The 24,581-nt window shown below is 51.3% G+C and overlaps 2 protein-coding genes across 9 annotated transcripts in view; one reads left to right on the top strand and one right to left on the bottom strand.

The window, feature by feature from the left end:
- The first annotated feature begins 540 nt into the window (after nt 1-540).
- Nucleotides 541-24,581, top strand: part of RAD52 (RAD52 homolog, DNA repair protein) — a 493,030-nt gene continuing 468,989 nt past the window's right edge. The window contains exon 1 of the mRNA XM_084878793.1: nt 541-559. Within this exon, the coding sequence (XP_084734919.1) occupies nt 545-559 (15 nt within the window). The 5' untranslated portion in view covers nt 541-544. The remainder of the gene's footprint in view (nt 560-24,581) is intronic.
- The window catches only part of ERC1 (ELKS/RAB6-interacting/CAST family member 1), a 402,974-nt gene continuing 393,075 nt past the window's right edge, over nt 14,683-24,581 (bottom strand). For all 8 annotated transcript variants that reach the window (XM_084878772.1, XM_084878773.1, XM_084878770.1 and 5 more), the window contains one exon: nt 14,683-20,168. In XM_084878772.1, coding sequence (XP_084734898.1) covers nt 20,031-20,168 — 138 coding nt within the window. In that variant the 3' untranslated portion in view covers nt 14,683-20,030. The remainder of the gene's footprint in view (nt 20,169-24,581) is intronic.

The following is a 24,581-nucleotide window of genomic DNA, read 5'->3' on the forward strand; positions in this document are numbered from 1 at the left end:
GAATTTTGTGCAGCAGGCCTCTAGTCTTTTTATAAAAGTCTAGAAAAATCTTCAAGAGACACGGAAGAAGAGGAAAGTAAACATTGCAGAGCATTTACCCTCTAAGGGGGTCATCTCATTCCATTGTCTTCGTGGCTGGGACGTGGGTATTATCCCATTTTGTGAACAAGAGATCAAGGCCCAACGTAGCAGAATTGTGTTTCAAATCAAGTCTCTCTAACCTTAATTCTTTAGGAGTAAATGGAATAAATAGTCACGATGTTGCATCGCCTGCTAAAGTCACCATCACCTCAGAACAAGCCCCATGCTCTTCATTTCAGTCACTGTTACCTGAGTGGCACATCTCTGAGACTGCCCTGTTTGACGTCATCCATGGGAACTGACCCGCACACTCCTCTGCTCTTGCCCTTCTTTTTTTTTCTTTTTTAAAAAAATATATTTTATTGATTTTGTACAGAGAGGAAGGGAGAGAGATAGAGAGTTAGAAACATCAATGAGAGAGAGTCATCCATCAGCTGCCTCTTGCATACCCCCCACTGGGGATATGCCCACAACCAAGGTACATGCCCTTGACCGGAATCGAACCTGGTCCCCAAGCCGACGCTCTATCCATTGAGCCAAACCCGTCCCGGCAGCTCTTGCCCTTCTTTAAGCGCCAGTTCTGCTAGGTCCATCTCCTAAAGGCCAAATCCTTGGTGTGGTGCCAAGTACTCGAGGTCCTGCCCCGTCCCCTCCTTAGGAAGTGTCTGCTGCTCTTCCTACTGATCTTCACGTGAACCGCCTCCTCTGATGAAATGGTCTGTGGCCCCCACACCGCTTGCCCACGATCTTTAGCCCCCACTCACCTTTCAGCGTTCTCAGCCCACCCAGATTCTGGTGTCTTTGCTGACCCAGCTTCACTGCCCACTGACGACCCAACACCCAGGCCCCTTGTTCTTCACACCCAAGAGCGCAAGGCTCTGCCTGCCGGGCACACAGCAGGCACTGGGCACGGCTGCTGAGGAAGTGAACTGTAAAGGTATTACACGTGACCTTATCTAGATGTTAGATGTATATTCTATGTTAGTTTTTCCTCTTGAACCAGATGGCAACTTTCTTAGCTTACACTGTTTCCTGTTCTCACCAGCCCTTAGCTCAGTTTGTTAACTGATTTTAAAACAGCCAGTAAGAATGAGCTTTTCCCCAGACCCTCACCTGCACCCCTGGCCAGCTATTTGGACACTCCTGACTCAGATATAGTCACTGCTAGGATTGCTGGGGGCTTGAGGACCAGCTGTTATCAAGTCCATCGCCTTAACCACTCGGCCACGAGGACCAGCTGTTATCAATGTCTCCTTCTTCTTCTTCTTCTTCTTCTTCTTCTTCTTCTTCTTCTTCTTCTTCTTCTTCTTCTTCTTCTTCTTCTTCTTCTTCTTCTCTCTCTCTCTCTCTCTCTCTCTCTCTCTCTCTCTCTCTCTCTCTCTCTCTCAATTTTTTTTATTGATTTTTTACAGAGAGGAAGGGAGAGGGATAGAGAGCCAGAAACATCGATGAGAGAGAGCCATCGATCAGCTGCCTCTTGCACACCCCCTACTGGGGATGTGCCCACAACCAAGGTACATGCCCTTGACTGGAATCGAACCTGGGACCCCTCAGTCCGCAGACTGACGCTCAATCCACTGAGCCAAACCTATTAGGGCTCTTCTTTTAATGTTTAATTTTGTGCTGATTTTAGACAGAGGAAGAGAGAGAGAGAGAGAGAGAGAGAGAGAGAGAGAGAGAGAGAGAGAGAGAGAGAGACAGGAAAGAGAGAGACAGGAGAGAGAGAGAGAGAGAGAGAGAGAGAGAGAGAGAGAGAGAGAGAGAGAGAAAGGGAAACATCGATGTGAAAGAGAACCATAGATTGGCTGCCTCCGTACTCACCCCAGCGGGGGAGCAAACCCACCACTTGTGGTGTCGGGTCCATGCTCCAACCAACTGATCCCCAAAGGCAGTGCTTTCTGCTTCTCTCCTTCTGTGGAGACGTTTAGGTTGTGAAAGAGCCAGGATGTGTGATCTTTTCACAGTAGCCCACCCACCCACCTCTCTCCTCTCGATTAGTCCTTCAGCAATTGTCCCCGTCCCTGGGGGGTGACTTGGCCCACGTCAGGAATGAACTCAGACGCTGGCGCTCATAGCTGTGGTCATCCGTCCTCGGGGTGAGCCGATGAGGAGGGAGCGACCGAAAGGAACTGAAGAGAAATGAGTGGCTGGGGAGGGGGCCGGGCTGCTGCTGGGAGCGGGCTGCCCTCACCGCCTCTCAGCACCGGTCAGCGCCTGAGGTTTGACACGACAGCGGGAGGACAGATTGAGCTCAGAGGACTGGAAGGAGCTTGCGTCAAAGACAGTGAGCAGTTCCTCTCTGGGTCAACAGTTCTTTTGAGTCCCCATTTCAATGTCAAACAGTTCCTTATGTGTTCATGTCAGCCATGGTATTTCAGATCTGGTTGGTTGACAAATGGTGTTGATGCAGTTGCGACCATCTCTGGTTTGGTCCTGGGCATCCTTCAGCGACACACAGCTCCTGTCTGCTGGTATGGCAAGGCGTTGTCAGCGACTTCCATATCTGAACTGATTCTCTTCTGTCTTCTGATTCATTTGCCTCTTAGCATAACCATGATGGCTTGTCTCAGTTTCGGTCCTTATAAGGGAATTCCTTGTATCAAATGATCTAACGCATCTAGGGGAAATAATGAACAACATAAATTGATGAACAGAAACAGACCTGGAGACAGAGAAGCAGCGATCAGACTGTCAGGCCTCAGAGGGAAGGGAAAGGGGAGAGATCAACCAAAGGACTTGTGTGCATGCATATAGGCCTAACCAGAGGTCATACATGGGGAGGGGAGCCGCTAGCAGGAGCTTCTCAAAGGACTCCGGGAACCCCGTGAGAGGGGGCCTCTTCTCAAAGGGTGCCTTTCAGAGGGAAGTGCTGCTGCCCTTTAGCCCTGGCGCCCGAGTCAGACTGGGCTCAGACCTCGCTCCACGGAAAGCCACGTGGAGTCCACGTGAAAGGCTCCACGGACGGAGTCAGCCGCCTGCCATGCCAAGGCCTCTGGGGCCCTCCTGTTCCCTGGCCAGGCAGCCTCGGATCCCGGCTGCAACTTCCAGAGGAAAGTGGCCTGGCAGAGTGAGGGGGGAGGCGCAAGGACGTGGGGGTGAGTCTCCCCAGCTGGGCCAGACCCAGCGTGTCAGAAGGAAGAGGTGAATTCGCTGCAAAGGTGATGCTGACAGGTACACTTCCCTCCTCTTCACCGCGGTGTAGACACACACACTGGGCTCAGCTCTACTCTCCACAACACCCCATTCCTGTACCCATGAGGCCTGTGCAGAGCAGGCTGGTGAAGTCCTAGGGATTCAGGCCGCTGTCCCAAATTGTGACAAGAGGAAAATTACGGTATCCCCAAATTTTTCTCTAGGCCGAGGTCGGCAAAATGTACCACTGGGGCTGAATCCAGCACACTGCATATTTTTGTATGGCTTCTACATTTTTAAGTGGCTGTAAAAAACAAAACAAAAAAAACAACATAAAAAAAAAAGAATAATTCATCTTGCAGGAGGCAACCAATTAAGAGAATCACTGATTGGCTGCCTCCTGCACCCCCACACTGGGGACTGAGCCCGCAACCCGGGCATATACCCTGACCAGGAATTGAACCTTAACCTCCTGGTTCATAGGTCGACACTCAACCACTGAGCTAGGCTGCAAATAAAGTTTTATTGGCACACACATTTGTTTATATATTGCCTAGGGCTGCTTCAGTACAGCTGAGCAGTTGCATGAGACTCTATGAGCTGCAAAGCCGAGATCAACACTGGCTAAAAAAGTTGTAGTACAAAATGAAAATGTGGGGATTCTTGTTTTAAAAAATTATTAAGAATTCCACACTGGCAATAGTAGAGCATTAAACTAAGTGCGATGACCCCTCTAAGCCCAGGCTCCTGACTACAGTACTTAATAGCTGGCTCTTTACAAAAAAAGTTTGCCCACATCTACTCTGGAGGTTAAAACACCAACATTAAAACAAAACAAAACATTTAGTGTGGTTCTGGACACACTTTAAAAAAAATTTACTAAACACTAGGACCCAATATAGGTTCACTCAAGTTAGACTCATTTTCTCTTGATTGGATTGTCCGCTGGGACGAGAGGAGCAAAGGGCAGGGAGGTGGTCACTGTGGGCACCAGTCCTTCCACTCAGTAGCCATCCTGCCTTCATGCCAGGCATCAGGGGGAACCTGCACAGTCTCTTCATGCATGGAGCCAAAATTTGAAACTGAAAATAATTTTGAGTCATTTTCTTTTTAAGACTAGAGGCTTGGTGCACGAAATTCATGCAGGGGGCGGGGTGGAGTCGCCTCAGTCCAGCCTGCACCCTCTCCAATCTTGAACCCCATGGAGGATGTCCGACTGCTAAGTTTAGGCCCTACCGGAAGTCAGATATCCCTTTCACAATCCTGGACCACTAACTCCTAACCACTCACCTGCCTGCCTGCCTGATTGTCTCTAACTGACCCTCTCCCCTCCCCCCCCCCCCGCCCCCGCTAGTTGATCACCCTTAACTGCCTCTGCCTGCTGGCCTGATCACCCCCTAATTTTTCTCTAGGCCGAGGTCGGCAAAATGTACCAGCCTGGTCATCCCTAACTGCCCCCCTGCCCCCTCCCCACCCCCTCGCTAACCTAGTCGCCTCTAACTGCCCACCCTGCTGGCTTGGTTGTCCCACACAGCCCACTGTTCAGTCATTTGGTTGTCCCTCACTAACCCCCCTGCTGGCCTGGTCACCCCATGCAGCCTGTTCAGTCATTCGTTCAGTTGTTTCAGTTGCTTGGGCCAGTGGTCAGCAAACTCATTAGCCAACAGAGCCAAATATCAACACTACACAATTTAAATTTCTTTTGAGAGCCAAATTTTTAAAACTTAAACTTCTTCTAATGCCACGTCTTCAAAATAGACTCGCCCAGGCGGTAGTATTTTGTGAAAGAGCCACACTCAAAGGGCCAAAGAGCCATAATGTGGCTCGAGAGCCGCAGTTTGCCAAGCAGGGGTTTAGGTTTTTATATATATAGATACCATGATAACTCCGAGCCAAACCGGTCAGTTTTTTGAGGAGCCACCATACCACATAGGGGTGGCCTTTGATAGAGAAGCTGCAGGCAGAGAAGACGGGGAAGATGGGGAAGGAGGAGGGCGGGGTAGGCTGGGAGCAGGCAGGGCTGGGTCCGTGAGGCCAGCTGTGTGACTACATGAGAGTGGCATCCGGCTCAGAGTCTCTGTTTCCTTCCTGTTCATCTATGGAGGACGTGTTGTTGGACACCTAGAATGCATCAGCCACTCTTCGAAGCACCGGGGTACACTGCTGATGAAACAGATGTGGGCCATGTCCTCATTCAACATCTGTATAAAACGTGGACAGTGCTCCCCAGTAACATATGTAAAGGGCTACGCGCTCAGTGTCTAACTCATCAGAAGCACTTCATAAAGAGTTCTTTCCTGCCCTTTATCTGGGCAGCTGGGTGATCAAGGATTCTGTCTGTTCTCATATGAATAACCTCCTGTTGAGGTATTCATAGAAATAACTCCCTTCTAATTCTCATTTTTAAAACTCAAAGAGGGCCGCTGTGAAAAATAGCAACAAATCCAGGGCTGCTGTGTGCAAACTGGATGCCTTCAGTGAGAAAAGAACCGCCCAGCTGGTGGGAAGTGGGAGGTGGGAGGTGGGAGGTGGAGGTGGGAGGTGGGAGGTAGAGGTGGGAAGTGGAGGTGGGAGGTGGAGGTGGAGGTGGAGGTGGAGGTGGAGGTGGAGGTGGGAGGTGGAGGTGGAGGATGAGGTGGAGGTGGGAAGGGGATGGGGATGTGGGGGTGGGAGGTGGAGGTGGAGGTGGGAAGGGGATGGAGGTGGAGGTGGAGGTGGAGGTGGAGGTGGAGGTGGAGGTGGAGGTGGAGGTGGAGGTGGAGGTGGAGGTGAAGGTGGAGGTGGAGGTGGAGGTGGGAAGGGGATGGGGATGTGGAGGTGGAGGTGGAGGTGAAGGTGGGAGGTGGGAAGGGGATGGGGATGTGGAGGTGGAGGTGGAGGTGGAGGTGAAGGTGGGATGTGGGAAGGGGATGGGGATGTGGGGGTGGGAAGTGGAGGTGGGAAGGTGATGGAGGTGGAGTTGGAGGATGAGGTGGAGGTGGGAAGGGAATGGGGATGTGGGGGTGGGAGGTGGAGGTGGAGGTGGGAAGGGGATGGAGGTGGAGGTGGAGGTGGAGGTGGAGGTGAAGGTGGAGGTGGGAAGGGGATGGGGATGTGGGGGTGGGAGGTGGAGGTGAGGTGGGAGGTGGGAGGTGGGAGGTGGCACAGTGGGGCTGGCCACCTGGGTTTGCCCTGGGAGACAAAGCTGCCCACCGTCAGCAGTGACTGATGCAAACCTGGAGACCAACCTAGGTCAGCAAACTTCAAAGGGCATCCCACGGAAAGCTGGTGAGAGACATGAAAGGAAGTAAGGCTGTTAGGTCAGGACACTTCCTGCCGATCTGGCCGACCTGGCTCAAAGGTTTTGTCCTGGAGACACAGGCCAGTTGTCCACTCCAAGTGGCTCCTAGGGGCTCTGGTGGCCCCTGGGCAGTAGCCCCTCGGCCAGCACGGTCAGGGCCCTGGGTGTCCTCATCTGGTTGCTACGTTTGGGGCAGAAAGAACACGGTGGGATCTTTCTAAGCAGAGGGAGGAAGTGGGGAGGAAGGAAATCAGGCGGCTGAGGGAACGGCTGGTCAGGTGCGGCTGGAGGGGCAGTCCCCTGGCCGGCGGAGAGCCGGGGTCCTTCAGTCCTGGGCCCGGGGAGCAGGCACTGCAGCCTGTGAGTCGCCCTGGGCCCTCGCTGCACCGTGAGGTCCTGGCACACGGCGGCTCTTTCTTAGGAGGGAGAAGTCGAAGAAGCTCCAGGAGGAAGTCGTGACGTTGAATAGAAGCCCTGGTTTGCAGACACACATCCCATCAAGAATATTTAATCGCTATTTACGGACACTCCTACAAACCCCTGTTCCAAGGGGATTAGATGAAGTCCCGCCAGACCCACTCCCGTGCCTCAGAGCTTTGAGGGCCTCAGTGATTCTGGACAAAAGGCCCTCCTACTCCGGGCAATTGCTCTGCGGGGACCGGCAGGATTCTGTAGCCAGTCCCACGTTGTGCTGATGGTTTGTGACCCTGTATGATAAAAGCAATGCTTTTGCTAAGACAGGAAAGATGAGTGTCTCCTGAAGCTGTTCAGCCTAACCAGCCAGAAAGTCCGTGCCACTAACTGAGGCTCCCGCCCCCTCCTGGCACCAGCGCTGTCTTTAGCTCCTCAGCGCTCCCTCGGGTCCAAGAGCCCAGAGCGGCCAGGTCAGGATGGAGCGCTCTGTCAGGTGAGGAGAGGAATGGCTGCTGCCCAGGCGCTGCAGGGCCCTGCAGAGAGGGCTCCTGCCCTTGGCCAGCTTGTGCAGAGGGGAGAGGCACGTGCAGGTCCAGTGACGAAAGTCACAAGAGACCTCAGTGGTGCAGAAATGGCCTCAGGAGCGGAAACAGATCCAGGACAGGCGCTGGGCTGGGGTGCACCCAGGGCCCGAGCTCGCGGGGCGCAGGAGGATGCTGTGGAGCTGAGTGCGGAGGTGAGTGGTCCCCTCTGCACCAAGAACGCCCTCCGGGTTGGTCCCTGCCCTCTGACCTGCCTGAATGGCATTGCTCAGCACGGATCAGGACTCTGCTCCAATTCCTCATCTGGATTTAGAAGTCCTTGCCAGCAGGCATCTTACTCATATTTCTGTGTCCTGTGAGACGCTGATGCAGTGCCTCCCCAGGAAAGAAGCTGCTAGTGCTTGGAGGTGAGGGGGCCCTCAGGCTGGATGGAGAGGAGCCCAGCGGGTGAGTGACTGGCGCTTCCCTCGCTGTCCCTCACGGTCCCTCACATCTTACCCAGCGGGTGATCTGGCAGCTCGGGAACTTGCCGAAGGAGAAGCTGCCCTCCCTTGCCATCAGTCCTCCAGGCACAAACAAGGTCTGTGTGTTGAGAATAGCATGAGGAAAGGCAGGGGGAAAGCCGGTACCTGGGCTCCTCTCCGTCCTCCTGGCCCCTGGGGGCTGAGTCAGGCGCGGCCTGCCCGCCGCTGTCTTCCTCCACTCGATTCCTTCTGGATTAGCTCAGTGGAGCTTTATCCCAAAGGCTGTCCAAGTTGGCAGGAGTTGCACATTGGGCTGTTTGGCTTTTAATAAAGTTTATGATTTAAATCTTGTGCTCTTAACACCTTCTTTGCAAGCCTCAGAGGGAAACAAAAATGTTGAAGTTGTTTACTCATTTCCTTCATAACATGGCGACCCTTCACAGTTGGCCAAAACCTCCCTGTGTGTGTGTGTGTGTGTGTGTATGTGTGTATGTATGTGTGTGTGTGTGTGTGTGTGAGTGTGTGTACTGGTATTAACATGGAGCAAGGATGAATGTACACACACACACACACACACACGAGGAAACACTGGCTGCATTTCAGTCCCTGGCAAGTTCCCAAAACATCAAATGAGCCCTTTTGCATGAAGACTTTCCTCGGAAGAACAAACACTGCATTAGATTCCGAGCTGTCACTCCTCCCCAAGGTCCATGAGGTGAGGAAGGAGCCTTATCAGAATTCTTGAGAGCCCCGGGAAGGAAATAGGAGTCAGGACCCTGCAGGACCAAGCAGAGTTTGCAGAGGGGGGCAGGGCAGGCCCTGGAGACCCTCAGACAGCCGGCGGCTCCAGGGTCACACTCCAGCTGCTGCCTCTGGGTCGTTTGCACAGGAGAGGCCGCTGGAGGGACCTGCTGTCTGGTGCCCTGGCCGGGAAACAAGCGGTTTGGAGCAGGCTCGCTGCGCCCTGTGCTGCCCACAGGCTCACGTTTCAGGGCCTGACATGTGTCCAGTAACATGGGCTAACGTGGGCCGGCTGTGGAAAAGCGTCTCCTGGAATACGAAGCTGGTGGGAGGCCAGCCAGCGAGCACAGTGTGAGCCCTTGGTGAGCGCTGCCGGGGCTGAGTGCAGAGGGCCCAGAGGAGTAGCAGACACGCTCCCTGCCCTCAGGGGCCTTACAGTCCGGACTGGAAGAGCCGGCCAGGGTTTGGGCGGGAGGAGACGGAGATCTGTGCCCTCTCCCTCGGCTGAAGGGGACACCGCAGGCCCTTTGCAGGCGTCCATCCCCGCAGGAGGCTCGGAGGCACTGAGCTGTTTGTGGCTGCACCTGCTCTCCACAGCGACGTCGGCACTGGGCTGGGGGCTCAGGGCCTGCCTTGTCACAGTGACCCGCAGGCGGCACGCTCAGCGGCGCTCCGGAGCCATCCCTGCAGGAGGGCCCCCGCCCAGCCGATGAGGCAGGCGCATTGGCATCTGGGTCCTTTCCTCTTAAAGCAGAAGCAACGTGGTTGTTGGCATCTGACTCCCCTGGGGAAGGACCTGCAGCTCGGGCCAGGGGCCAGGCCCCGGAAGGCAGTCCCTGCGCCCTCTGCCGGCGCCTCCCTGCACTGGGAGGGCCCGAGGAGCCCAGAAAAGGGGCAGAGAGCAGAGGTCCTGGATCTCCCCACAGGAGACTGCCCTCCAGGCCTCCGCGTCCCATCGCGGGCGGTGCTTACCGGGAGGATGCCGGGCAGGACACATCCCTGAAGGCTCTGGCCGGAGTGTGATGCACGCCTGTGAGGAGATGGTCTCACTTTCACGGCTTTAGGCACAACAGCATGCGATTCCCTCCCCAGCCAGGACAGTCCCAGCCACACAGGGTGGGTGCTGCCCAGCAAGGGCTGACCCCCACGCACGGCCGGAATGGGGCCGACCGCTTCGGTGCCCGCTGTAGCTGTCATGGACTGACGCTCCCCCCGCACTCCAGTGGCTACCTTCCTGAAACACCTGTGAGGTTCGAAGTATTGTTTCTGTTTTAAAATGAGAAAACTGAAGGTCAAGGAAATCAAGTGGATTCTCGAAGGTTGCACAGCCCATAAGCACCCAAACCAGGATGGGGATCCATTGCTGGCCACCCGCCTTCGTGTGCAAGGCCAAGGTTCCTGCAGGCCAAGCCTTGCTTTGCCCTAAAATTGAGAAGCTGGTTCTCTGCCCGTTCATCAGGATGAGCATCTGCTCCCCAGCCCCCCGGCCCTGCAGGGGCTGCCTCTGGGTGAGGAGTGGGGGAGCTGGAGACCTGCACCCTGAGACAGGCACCCTGAGACCCCCACCCTGAGACCCCCAACCTGAGACACACACCCTGAGACCCCCACCCTGAGACAGGCACCCTGAGACAGGCACCCTGAGACCCGCACCCTGAGACCCCGCACCCTGAGACCCCCACCCTGAGACAGGCACCCTGAGACAGGCACCCAGAGACACACACCCTGAGACCCGCACCCTGAGACACGCACCCTGAGACAGGCACCATGAGACCCGCACCCTGAGACACACACCCTGAGACCCCCACTCTGAGACCCGCACCCTGAGACAGGCACCCTGAGACCCTCAGCCTGAGGCTGCACAGCCCCCTGAGGGCGGGTCCTGTGGGCAGCCAGCAACCTGGGATGTCCCGTAATGAGCCCAGCTGATGGGAACGGCTGACTGGCTTATTGAGTTTCTTCTCCCCTAAAGAGCCAGATGACTCCTAACAGCTGCGGGGTCACCCTGACATCAACTCCTACACTGAAGGAAAAGTGGATGCAAACCCTCCAGTCCCCATTTACCCTGGAGCCTGCCCTGTATTTGCAAGGTGCTGCCTCGTCCCCTCGGTCCCCTGGTCGCGGCTGCGGCTGTGGGAGGGAGGTGGCGGCCATCGCACAGAAGTTCTCGATGCCGGGCATGTGCTCAGCACAGACACACAATGGTGTCCAGGGACACCACCCCATGAACACGTGCACACAAGTCCAAGTTCAGATTGCAGACTGAAGCCCTCCAAAGCCTCATTTCCTTAAGAACAAACTCACAATAAAATAAAATAAAAATCCAGTTCAAGATGAACCAAATAGGAATCCCCAGAGGCCAGAGACGGTTTCTTGGCATGGAAACTGCAGCGATCTGAGGGACATCTTTCCTCACATGCCCTGTTCTCCCTCGTCACTCTCACAAGCCGGGCTGCGGGGCTGCGGAGCTGCGGGGCTGCGGGTGGGTGGGTGGTGGGTGGGCGGAGTGCTAAGTCGGGAAGGGGAGGGTGAACACCACGCTCTGTCTGGAGCAGCTGGAAGGAAGACAGAGGGCTGGGTTCGCAGGACCAGCAGGAGGCGGTGAATGTCCCAGTCGCCCTGTGACCCAGCTTACGGAAGGGTAATGACTGCTTTCCCAGACAAGAGGTCACAGGAACGGCCTCAGTGGACGGGGAGGGCTGACCTGGAATTACCAAGCTGACAAGCCTCGTCCTTCCCCTGTGGGGGCGGGAAGGAGGTGGGAGCATTCCTAGCGCCCCATTGTCTGATTCTTGGGGAATCAATGGTGCCCAGAGCCTAACAGAGCACGAACCCTGGTGTGACTCTCATCCATCCTCTGACCAAGCCAGGCCCAGGATTCCCCTCTTCCCTTCGAACCCCCAACCACCACCTGACCTCGGTGCCTCAACTGTCCAAGGCGGCAGCCTCCCGTGTCCCAGACCACAGTCTGCTTCCTGCTCAGCTGTGAGCCTCTGATGGTGCTGCGAGCGAGTGGAAGGGACTGGAGGGAAGGGCGTGGAAACAGACCCGCTGGGTTTGAAGCTCAGGTCCCTCAGGTCCTCGCTGTGTGACCTTGGGCAGCTTCCTGTGGCAGCCCCAGGCCAAGGCCCTTCCTTCACCATCTCTGACAGCTCTGAGGGTCAGCAAGGCGGGAGCCTCCCAGAGTTGACATGCCCAGGGCTGCTGTGATTAGCCTTGTGGTTAGGTCCCTGGCAATGCGGGTAATGCTCTGTCCAGGGCGCTACAGAGCCCTCACAGTATGGGCCCTCCAACCTCCTTTGAAGTTACATTGTGGCCCCCATGCCATCTCTGTGCTCCTAAGCCAGGCAGTATTTGACCCATCGACACTGGACTGCTACCCCAACACCCCGCGCCCTTTCCTACCTCCCTGTCTTTGCTCAGGCTCTCTTTTCTGCCCCCCATTCTTGAACTCCTTTGTTGGCAAAATTCAATTCATCTTTCAAGGTCAAAGTTGAAGGTCTATGCCAAGCATTGCCTGCTCTTCTGTGCTCCACCCCACACTGGACTGGGAGCTCCCGGAGGGACGTGGCACAGTGGTGGGTTGGAGAGCACAAGCTGGAGACAGAGTGGGTTTAAATTCTAGCCCTACCTCTTGCTGGCTGGCTGTGTGTCCTTGGGAAAGGTGTTCAGCCACACTGCCTCACCCCTAAGATGGGGATAATAGTACCTGTCTCCCCTGATTGCCATGGACGTGAGATAAAACCTGTGAAGTGTTGAGAACGGGACCTCACACATGCTATTATCTGCATGCCTGGCCCTATAACAGGGGCATGGATGCTGGACTGAGGGCCATGGAGGCAGTTTGTGAATGTGGATTACTTGGATCCAGGGTGGGGGTGGGGGAAGGTCCATCAGTGATCACTGAACAAGTATAATGGAAGGATGTGAATATATAATTTAGGAAAATTCCAAATGTACACAGAAAATAGAAAATCTCTCTATATAAAAAGCTAATATGCTAAGTGTCTGACTGGCCAACTGGTCACTGTGATGTGCACTGACCACCAGGGGGCAGACTCTCAATGAAGGAGCTGAGGAGCTGCAGTGACTTGGCAGCAGGTTCTCAGGTGACTGCACCCTGAAACCAGAGAGGAGGGAGCCCCATTCCTCCTGGGGCTGCGCGATTCCACCTTTGGCTGTGGGTTATGTTGTTGGGGGCACTGGTTTACTGCACACTCGCATTTGCGTTCCACACCCTGTACAACAGCAACTTTGCAGAGTGCCTTCTGCACTCCCAGACCCCTCGGGGGACGTTGGGCTGCTGGTTTTGGCCCGATCCCACAGGCCAGGCCGAGGGACCCGCTCACTCCGCAGAAGCCCTTCGTGGTGCCACCCCAGGTGTGGCTGACCTGGGAGGGACCGCAGACTGGCTCCAGGGTGCATCAGGACTGTTCCCCCCCCCCTCCCTGCCCCCCATCCAGCCACCTTCTAACGCATTTCCTCTCAATGTGCACGCATCCATGCGCCGGGCCACTAGTAGCATAATGAACCCAGGTAGCCACTGACTAGCACCAGCCATCGAGGACGCATGGCCCCTCTTCTCCTGCCTCCTCTCCTTGCCCCCTCCTCAGTGCACATCCTGGGTAATTGTAAAGCACATTGCAGGCACGAAGAAAGCAATTTTATGCTTTACACTCTTAAAGGGACTTTCAAAAACAAAGACATAATTATTTATTATCCTCATCATGGCTGTGACCTCGATGGAAGCAGCAGCATTTTACAGAGGGACAGTTAGAGGCCGAGAGGCCAGGGCTCCTGGGGCGGAGGCCACGGCCCTTCCTAGGACACCTGGGGAAGCTGGCAGGGCTCAAGCCGCTTCCTCGGAAGGCTCCCCACCCCAGGGTCCAACTGGTTCTTAATCAACTTCGAGCAAGCTTGAGATATTCCATCCCCCTAATCAAATAAGAGCAGTTTTTTCCCAATTCAGAGGGAAAAAACTCTGCATCCATTTGTTGAAACCCACAGACAGTGTAAACAAACAGTGGAAGAGATGAATGGGAAACCCTAGAGACAGCTGACCAGGGCAATCTGACAACTTCCTGTGGGGATTTTGTACCATGGGCGTAACTCTTTCTGCTGGGAAAGGGCTCAGAGGCCTGCCTCCTGTGGAGAGCAGCAGCCCCAGGCTTCTGTCCTGTGAATGGAAGGGTGAGGTCCCCATGGCCTCCACCTGGCGGCTCAGCTCGGGAGCAGCCAAGGGCTGCACAGAGGGTGAGGCGGGCGGAGTCAGGTCACTGGGACCGCCTGCCAGGGACCCTGACGCTCTAGCTAAGCGCCAGCGCACAGTGGGCAACAGAATTGACCAGGGAGGGAAGGAAATGCAGCAAGCAGGCTGGTTCTCTTCTGGGGTTGACAGAGAAATGAATCTAACACATTCTCATAAAAGAAGCTTCCCAGAACAATTTCTTACTGAGCATCAGGCCCCAGACAAATAGCAAGGTTGGACGTTCTTGAAGCACAGGGTCTCATGGCTCCATCACGGTTGGTATCTGTGCTCCTGCTGACTGGCAGCTCACACCCCCCACGGTTAATACGTCAGAACACCCCCAATTCTTAAGAAAACCCTGTCAGGCTGGGACCCTCCTCACTGTCTGCCATCTGAGCAGGAGCCGCTATGCTGGCCCTCAGCAGTGGGTGTGCTGTATGCCTGGAAGTGAGATCAGAAACGGGGAACCTGGCTTGGCCCAGGGTGTGAGGAAGGAACAGGGAGGTGGAAAAGGCAATTAAGGGGGCTGCCAATCGAGTGTAGGTGGGAACCTAACGGAGGCTAGCTCTTCTCTCTGAGACCACCCCGCCAGCCTGTCTGGGCCGAGGTGCTGCCAACTCCTTGCCTCCCTGCCCCCTAGGGACGGGCACCCTGGTTCTCGGCTGCCTACCACCAGGGCCGACCCCTTGGGGACTGCTGGCCTCCCGCTGCTTTTCTCCCATCTGAGGCCACAGCTCCCTTGAAGGATCAGACTAAATAAGACTCAAAGAAAGACACAGCACATAATTTTTAAATAATTTTATAAGTTCCCGATGGATTTAGTTTGTGAATATAAAACAAAACAAAACAAAAAAGTGTTTACAATAATTATCAAGGCAAAGTTGACTATAACACAATTTCTCTGTAGTGTCATTTTCCTGTCAGTAATGCGACTGGCCACCACACACACACACACACACACACACGCACACACACACACACACACACGCACATGCACACGCACACTTGAAGGCAGCAGGTGCATTTGCATCACAGACACCACCATTGCGGCTGCTACTGTCACCAAAAGGAACTCAAGCTACAAGGAAACAGTGCCCAGCCCCCTCCCCCAGCTCCTCACTAAAGTGCAGCACTTCTCTTCTGGAGCGAGGGGTGCATGTCCCAGGGAGACCCCGTCCCATCCTGGACACCCTGCTGTTGGGCAGGTGCGGGGCTGGTCCTGCGCAGCCATCAGGCCAGAGGGCGGCGAGCTGCCTCAGTGGGCTGGCGGCCTGGCTTAGAGGGTGATGCAATACTGGTGTGGTGTGAAGGCTGGGCTCGGAGGGCTGGCTCAGGCCCAGGGCCGGATTCCCTGGCTTCAGGGGGGTTCACTTCCCTTCTGACAATGGCATCTCAGAGGGGGTGGGGGGAGGGCCACAGAGGCGGCCTAGGCCCAGGAGATCTGGGACTAAACATCTCAAAGGGAAAGAATCTAGGACTGAAGCCAGAAGGAACTGAGATCTGAGTATAATGCATTCACCGGACTGCAGGCTCTGGGCTGGCCAGTGCTTGGCCCATGTGGGATGGTCACTGGATGATATAGCACCAAGTGGGCACGAGAGAGGTTCTGTGGCCTGAACAGGGCTGCTCTCAGGTGTGGGGCTTCAGAGGCAAGCCCCGGTTGCCACATAGTATTAGGCACACTGAGCTGGGACCAACGTGGGGGTGAGAGTGGCTATGGGGTCACAAACTACCCAGAGGTCCTGAGGATGGACAGGAAAGCGCTGGCACGACTGGAACTCTGAGGCCCAGATTCCCATTCCTTTCCCCCGGCAGCTGACTTTCCGCCACGCAGTCACTGCCAGAGGGTGGTCCTTGGACTTCCCAAGCGGCCAGCCCAGCTGCCACCTAAGCCAGCTTAGGAGGAAGGGCGGAGTTCGGCTGCCCCATAGCTTGAATTCCTTTTACATGATATTGATTTGCATTTTTAAAAACACAGCTCTTTAATTTTTCAGTTCTACAACTACTTTTTAATATCTTAATAATTTCAACAATGGACACAATGTAACTGCCCAAATTCTCTGAGCCACACAGACAATATTGACAAGCAGAGAAACAAGAGAGGAGGTGGGATGGGACAGAAACCTGCTCCCCACAAATCAGTCCTAAAACCACCTCTCCCCCGAGAGTCGGAGGAGAAATACCTACATTAGGGTCACAGTACTCACTACACACATTGGGGGGGAATCAGGAGACACTTGGTTACAGTTTTGACACTAAAAAGTTTGGAAACAGTTTTTGCTTAAAAAGAGTAAAGACAGCCATTTTGTTCAGAAGGATTTCCTTGTGTGTTTTTCTTGCCCAAGTATTCCCTTAGTTCACATGGAGGAAACTCCGGATTCCTTTAAAACATTTCTTTAAATGGTTGAAATCACTCTGAGAGCCCAGGGACTGGCAGTGACAGGGGATGCATGGCCTTGCAGGCCTTGCAGAGGGCAGCGTGCTGCCTGCACCCACTCCCTCCTCATCTCCCTTTCCATAGTCCTGAGCGTTCGCAGGCGGGGAGATGAGGCGGGGCGGGGGGGGAGAGGGGGGGGGCAGACGTGAGAGTTACTGATATTGCTGATACAGGGCTCACAGGAACTTAGCAGACGTCACGGGAGGGTCACAGTCTATGTGGTGACATATTCCTCCATTTGCTCTTTCCTCAAAGACCCTGAGGGTTGCCTGCGGGCCTCTGCTCTGATGTGGTCAAACAGAAGGGCAGGAGGGATCTGGGAACAGCAGGACTCTCTAGCAGCAAATCCAAATGCCAATCCTGACCATCAGCTCCGTGCTGACTTCTTCCTTTTCTCTCACTCTGAGGAGTGGGTGAGCCAATGAGCTCCTCATGGAAAACTAGACAGACTTTTACTCACGAAAGTGCCACTAGTGACACTGAAGATAGTCTGGGTCTAGTATGCCTTACTATTGTAGCATTTTTAAAGCCCAAGTGTAAGAAAGAGGAAAAGGAACTTAGGTCTTCTTTAGATTGTAATGTACAAGGTCAAAAGTTAGACTTGAGATGGATTTCAGGATTCCCATGCACATTTCTTAATATGTTAGAGCCCACTTAAAGTCCTTTCTATTTCAAATGGTGTCCAAAGTCCTTGTAAAATCTCAGTCCAATACTTCATCACGGACTCAGTGAGTACCTGGGACAGAGGTATATGAAAAGATGAAGTCACATTTTCTTTCTTTAGTCATGTGCTCCAGGTTGGATTCCACCCACTCTTCTTCTTGTCCCCTTTATGATGATCTTCATTTGGGGTACAAATATTTAGTTGTTAAGGGGCAACTAGGCTTGCCAATGGGATGGATGAGTTTGGTGAACATTATAGGCAACCTTCACTGAGTTTTCAAGACTACACACAGACATTTGGTAGTAGCTGAGGGACCTTGTGAGACCTTGGCAAATCATGAAAAGGTCACAAAACGATAGTCCTTGTGTGATGGGAACTTTGCATTTAGTAAATGCTGGCTCGATGAATGATTTAAACTCAGTAAGATACTCTAAACACCAGATAGAAACTGTATAGACTTTGTGCCTATTATGTAAATACAGGTCATGTTCACCACTGAACTTTAGCCAGAGCCTAAAAGTCCCCAGAACCATTTGAGATACAAGGAAGAATGAACGAGACTCCCTGCTTTGGCTCATAAAGACCAGACATATGCGGTCTGCCCAGAAATGTCTCTTCTTGGGAGCACTTGTCCAGAGGACTCCCATAGGCTTTAGAGGGAGAGCAACAGAAGGGGTTGAAATGAAGACAGGAAGGAAGAAGGTGCATTGAGAATCATACAACATGTGGGCAACAGGGGCAGGTATTGTATTTGTTGGTAAAGGCCAAACCAGTGGGACCCAGAGAGAGATCTGATTGATGCCTTCCCTTGCCAGATCAGCTAGACCATGGCCAGCCAGGCCAGGCCAGGCCACTTCTCTGGGCATGGCTGCTTCTGCTTTCTGTTCTGCTGTGGTCCTGTGAAGGCTGTTATCATACCTCAATTCTTTGTCTTATGGCATTTAAAGTGAGATTCTAATACTCCACTCTAGAATACTAGAGGCTATCTGCATGATTTATGGGCAGTGCAATAAATAAATGAAATTGAGGTAATTGACCACAAATGATCACCACTTAATGTCTAACCCCTGTGCCCCCACTCCGGCCAGCCTGGCTATCAGGAAGCATCTCAGTAAGAACTTTATGAGCAGAGTCCATTTAAGCCTTTGATAAGGAGCACTCTACAGCTTCTCACGGGGGCGGGGGGGGGGGGGGGGGCAGCGGCTGCTTTACAGCAGGAGTCAGGGCAGCTGGAGATTCGACCATATAAGTTAACGAGACAGTCAGGGCTTGTGGTGGGGAAGACACTGCACTGACGGCCGTGACGGCTTTCCAGGCGCATCAGACTATGTGGGTGAGGAACTGGCAAAGGGCAGAGGAGAAAGTGCAAGACAAGGCATTTAGCCCAGCAACTCTTATCAGAAGAGGTGAGTGTCTGGTGGGGGTCTGGTCACAGAGGCGGTCAAAGGCCTGGATTTTGGTTAAGTGGTCTATTTCTTGGTGCCTGATTTTGTTTATCACTGTCATTGTCTATGCATGGGGAAAATGCTCTTCAAAATGCCAGTTATCTTCAAGTGAATTTGCAACTTTGGGGTCAATTTTCTCATCTGTGACATGGAGCTGGCCAAGTTCCACGCGGTAACACCACCTACTCTCACAGGCCCCCGGACAGTGTGCTCTCTCAGGGCAGCAACACACAAACGTCCTGAATCACAAAACAGCAAGTAAGTGACTCAGCCCCAGCCCCAAACCATCAATTCTATTATAGCGAGAAGTGAGATATGCTGATTTAGGAAAGGTTTTCTGAAAAAGATACCTTCGATTAAGATGGGGGAGAGGAAGAGTATGCCTCTTGCTGCTTTGACTAAAGCAGGTATGTCTCATAGAATCCTTATACCTCTCCTCCATTGTTCCCCCAAGGACGACTGCCTAACAGTAGGCATTTCATACATAGTCTTCGAATGAAAGAATGGAGGAAGGAATGTGTGTGGGACGAGAACATTCATTTGTGTCAGAGGAGGTTCCAGGCAATGCATGAAGCTAAGGTTCTAGGCGTGCAAATCAAGAGGTAAGCTACAAGGGTGGAAGGTGGGTCAGAGAGTTCAGTGACGGCTGGGCGTGCAGCATGGTGGGGAAGGCAGAAGCATTCTTCTGGGGCTCAGAGGCCTGAGGAGGGAGATGTTCAGGAGAAAGAGCCTGAGCCTGGCAATGGCCATCTCCAGAAGCAGAGCTGGTGATGACAGTGCCTCACGTCAAACCCCTCTTCTCTTTCCAATAGAGATACATGAGCTAAGTAAAAGGCCAAAGGTCTCACAAGAGGACTAGGGGGAGAACTGCTTGCACCACCCTGCCGTTAACTGGTCGAGGACAAGAGCACGTATAAGCGAGACAGACAGGGCTGGGTGTCTGTGCACCGAGCCACCAGGAGCCTGCGTGCGGCTGCCCCGCATAGAACACTGCAGATGAAAGTAAACAAAAGAGACAATGTAAGAAGAGTCAGCTGTCTGTTTGTCCCTGTTCTCTCTTTAACCCTCTCTCTTTTTCTAATAATATCTTTTTGAGATTTTAAAAAAAGCCTTTTAGGAGAAAGCACCTGTTGTGATTAGGACACTCAGCCCTCTTGTCCATGCGGAAGCATTCTCTCAGTATGCTGAACTCCAAGTAGGTTCCAGGTTTAGTCCCCACATTGAGGACACAAGTAAGAGGCTCCCTACTCCATGACCCTATGCGGGCAGAGCCACCAGCTTCCAGAATTCTCCACTGTTGATGACCAGATGGTGGTTCCTCAGGGAGACTTGGCCACTTACCCACCTTGGACATAAAAAAAAAAAATAAGCGTCTAGACAACATCCAAAGGCGAACAGCAGAGTAAGATGGCAGATGTAGAAGTGGCGCTGGAATTGCACTGGAAGAACTAACCACGGTAGGACAGAGTTCGTAGTGTTTGCAGGGGTCAGGAAGTATCTGGGTGCCTGTCCTCATAGTTCGCTTTTCTTGGCTCCTGGGCTCACTGCACTGGGCTGCCGGCTGGCCGCTCCCCACGAAGCGGGGTCAGGATGATTCTTCCAGTGCGTTGACCACTTGCTCCAGGATGTCGGGGCAATGGTCTGCGATCTGCTGGAGAATGGCGTTGGCAAACTCCTGCAGCTCTGCATTGTCCCGCTCACCTTTTTCTAATTCACTCTGAAGCTGAAAGGGAAAGAAAAGGTGGATTTCAGATAAAAGAAAACAATCCTACTTACATTGAGTTAAGAATTATTGTTTATCAATAAAGAAATGATATTGCAACAACATGGATGAACCTGGAAGGCATTATGCTAAGTCAGTGGTCGGCAAACTCATTAGTCAACAGAGCCAAATATCAACGGTGCAACAATTGAAATTTCTTTTGAGGGCCAAATTTTTTAAACTTAAACTTCTTCTAATGCCACTTCTTCAAAATAGACTTGCCCAGGCTGTGGTATTTTGTGGAAGAGCCACACTCAAGGGGCCAAAGAGCTGCATGTGGCTCACAAGCTGCAGTTTGCTGACCATGGTGCTAAGTGAAATAAGCCAGACAGAGAAAGACAAAGAGTGCATGGTATCATTTATATGTGAAATCAGGGGAAAAAAGTTGAACTCTTAAAATCAGAGAGTAAAATGATAGTTGCCAGGGGGCTGGGGAATGGGGGCAATGAGGTCATTAAAAGGGTACAGACTTTCAGATATAAGATGAATACGGCCTGAGGGTTTAAGGTTAAACATGGTGACAAGAGTTGTTTACACTGTAATAAATAATAGAAATTTGCTGAGAGAGTATAACCTAAATATTCTTATAAAGACAAAAAGTAACTATGTGAGATGATGAATGTGTTAACTCGATTGTGAGAATCCTTTCATGATGTATAAGTATATCAAATCATCACACTTTAAATATATCACAATTTTGTCAATTATACCTCAATAAAGCTTAAAAAAGAAAATGACAAAAGAGACACTTTCTATGCGAAGTCTTCCCACATGTAAATTAACAACCAGGAAAATATAAAAGTAAATACCAAATGTCTTTTCATGAAAATAAGATCTAAAGAAGTTAGTGACGAGTCCAAGTTCCAAGGGTTGTATTTGCAGAGCTGGGACTCCACGCCCAGTCCTCTGGCTCCAGGTGGAATGCTCTCTCCGCTGCGCCCCAGCATCACACCCCGCGCAGTACAGGGATGCTCACAGACAGGATCTGAGTTTTGCATAATGGGCCTTGACTTAGGGAAACTTAGAATGTAAAGACTTCCCTCGCTTTATATATCACTTGTATTCAGTGCCTTAGACAACCCTCCTTAGGCCTGTTAATTTGGACATGAGGTAGTCTTCTGTCTGTTTAGGAGTAAGTACATTTCTAACTTCTTATTGTTTCAAACACTCTCCTTGACATTCCTACAAGCATCAAACCGACATTTATTAAGGACCTGGACTTGGTTCTTGCTCTGAAGACCCATATAGGTTAATAAAAGAGACAAACACATAAACAGATCATTACAGCTCTGCATGGTGAGGGCAGTAACTGAGGCGTGAACACATGCTACACGGGAAGACGGAAAAATGACTGTTTTATCCTGGAGGAGTCCAAGAAGATGTTACTAAAGGCAACATGTGATTTGGATCTTGACAGCCGAATAGGAGTTTGGGAGATCAAAGACAGAGGAGGCTTTCAAACAGATGAAACAAGTGCAGATGCATAGAGCTATGAAAGGGCTTGGCACAGACCTAGGGAAGAGTGAGATGCTCAATATGGCTGGAGCACAAGTGGGGTTGGGTGGAGAACCATAGAAAACTGAAGAGACAGACTGGGGCCAGATTGTGTATGTAAAGCTAAGGAGCTTAGATTTAATCTCATTAAAACAACAACAACGATAGCAAAAGGAAGTCCAAGAGTTTTTAAACAGTACAGAGACATATCGGTTCATTTTCTTAGAAGATAGCTATAAAGATAAAAACATTAGATTGAGTGGAAAAAAAGAATATGTGAAGGGAGGTAACTGAACAAGCCCAGGTGAATCAAGGAGGGTGCAACGAAGGTGAGGTCTGGGCACATGAAGAGAAACAGACACTTGTAAGACTTTGTGAAGGTAGTACTGATAGGTGGAGTTAAGAGACAGAGAATGGAGAATAATTTTGACAGTTACAGCTGTGGATTTTAGATAAATCAGATAGAAAATACAGGAAGCAGAGCTGATATTAGGCAAAGAGAGAAATTAAAAATTGAGTTTAAAGTGTAATTAAGAACATAGGCTCCAGAGAGTTAGGCTGCCTGGGTTTCAATGTCTGCTCTGCCAATTATAGTTTGTATGACCTGGACATCTTTGAGCCTCGGCTTACTCATGTAAAATGGGACAATAACATTTATAGAAGGTTTTAAAGATTTAATGAGGTATTCCTGTAAAGTGTAGTATAATGCCTGACACATAGAAAATGCTTGATAAGTGTTACATGTTATTATAATAATTGTTAGTTACTGTTGTTTTTATGAAATTGGTAAGATTATCCAAAAAGAGCATGTAGATTAAAAAGCACAGAGAATTAAGTTCTAACTACAGTGTTGATAGAATCTAGATGCTCTGAGCCAAGAATTAACATGCTGCTGCTTCAAATATATCAACGAGCTGGGAACAGATTCAGCAATCTTTTTTCTGCTAAATGTTGACTAAAAGATCAAGACATGCAAGGGCTAGATTTAGACCACACTAATTCTTGGTGCATATCAAGGCCTGGCTGTGTCACATAAATATAAATCTCTGAAATGGGAAAACCAAAGAGGCCAGGTGCCTTGGAAATACAGCTACACAGAATATAACCCAGAAATACTATGTGAAAAGGCGATAACTCTCCTCATTCATTTTGAAGTCAATCATTCAAAATCAGTGAGGAGCCGAAACCGGTTTGGCTCAGTGGATAGAGCATCGATCTGCAGACTGAAAGGTCCCAGGTTTGATTCCGGTCAAGGGCATGTACATTGGTTGTGGGCACATCCCCAATGGGGGATGTTCAGGAGGCAGCATGTCGATGTTTCTCTCATTGATGTTTCTAGCTTTCTATCCCTCTCCATTCCTCTCTGTAAAAAATCAATAAAAATATTTTTGAAAAATATCAGTGAGGAGAATGTCAGGTTGTATTGCAGATTGAATGTCAGATTGAATGGTTGAATGTCAGATTATTTTTGGGAATATTTGAACAACTCTGGTTTATGTTCTGAGCCAGGTTATCTGTACTTGACTCTACAAGTCATATATTTATCTCCCATGAAATATTTTGTATTCTATTTGCCTTCTGCTATGTTAAGTAAATGCAAAGTTACTAATGGATACATTTTAGTTTAATAACATTTTTCAGGATTGCAATACTTGGATTTACTAATAACAAGTATTACACCTGCACTGTAAAATGTTTGGAAAAGAAAAGCACCAAGAAAAACACACACCTATAACATCAGGAGATAACCACTGCTATATATTTTGTTATATATTCTTTGAGACTTTTATTATATACTAGAGGCCTAGTGCATGAAATTTATGCACAGGAGGGGGGGGGAAGAGGGAGGGTCCACAGCCCAGCCTGCACCCTTTCCAATCTGGGACCCCTTGGGGGATGTCTGATTGCCTCTCGCAATCTGGCTCCTAACCACTTGCCTGCCTGTCTGCCTGATCGCCCCTAACCCTTCTGCCTGCCTGATCGATCCTAACCACCTTTGTCTGCCTGCCTAATTGCCCCGAACTGCTCCCCTACCAACCTGATCGCCCCAGCTGCTCCCCTGCTGATCTGATCGTCCCTAATCGTCTCTGCCTTGCCCTGCACCCAGGACCCAGGATTCCCTCCTCCAGAAGGTTGCAGGCACCTGGGACCTAGTCTTCCTTCACTCTGGCCGGCCACAGGCACCAGGACCCGGGCCAGCTTTCACCCAGGCCGGCCATAGCCACAGGGGACTGTAGGCGGGCTGCAGCTGCTGGCACTCAGAACCACAGGGTGGGCAGCTTGTCCCTTTCCCAGGCCACAGGCGCAGCTGCTGTACTTGGGACCATGGGGCGGGCGGCTTGTCCCTCTCCCAGGCCGCAGCCTGGCTGGTCCCCATTCCTCTCTCCCCAGTGTTGTGTCTGAGCCGTTATGGCATGATGGTGTGAGGGCGTGACAACCATATTAGCTCTTTATTATATAGGATGTGTATGTGTGTGTGTGTATGTGTGCATATATATATTTATATATATATAATTTTAGAAACAAAATGGCAACGATATTTATAGATAATTTTTAAACTATAAATAATCTATATAATATATAGGTAATGATATCAATATATTTTTACCTAAGAGTATACTATAAATACATTTCTTTTCCTTTAAAAAAAAATATATATTTTGTTGATTTCAGAGAAGAAGGAATAGGAAGAGAGAGATAAGAATATCAATGACTAGAGAGAATCATCGATTGGCCACCTCCTGCATGCCCCACACTGGGGATTGAGCCTACAACCTGTCATGTCCCCTGACAGGGAATTGAACTGTGACTTCCTGGTTCATAGGTTGACACCCAACCACTGAGCAACCCAGGCTAGGCTATAAATATATTTCCAAATCA

The sequence above is a fragment of the Pipistrellus hanaki genome, assembly GCF_964339955.1.
Source record: "Pipistrellus hanaki genome assembly, chromosome: 3".
Taxonomy (NCBI): domain Eukaryota; kingdom Metazoa; phylum Chordata; class Mammalia; order Chiroptera; family Vespertilionidae; genus Pipistrellus; species Pipistrellus hanaki.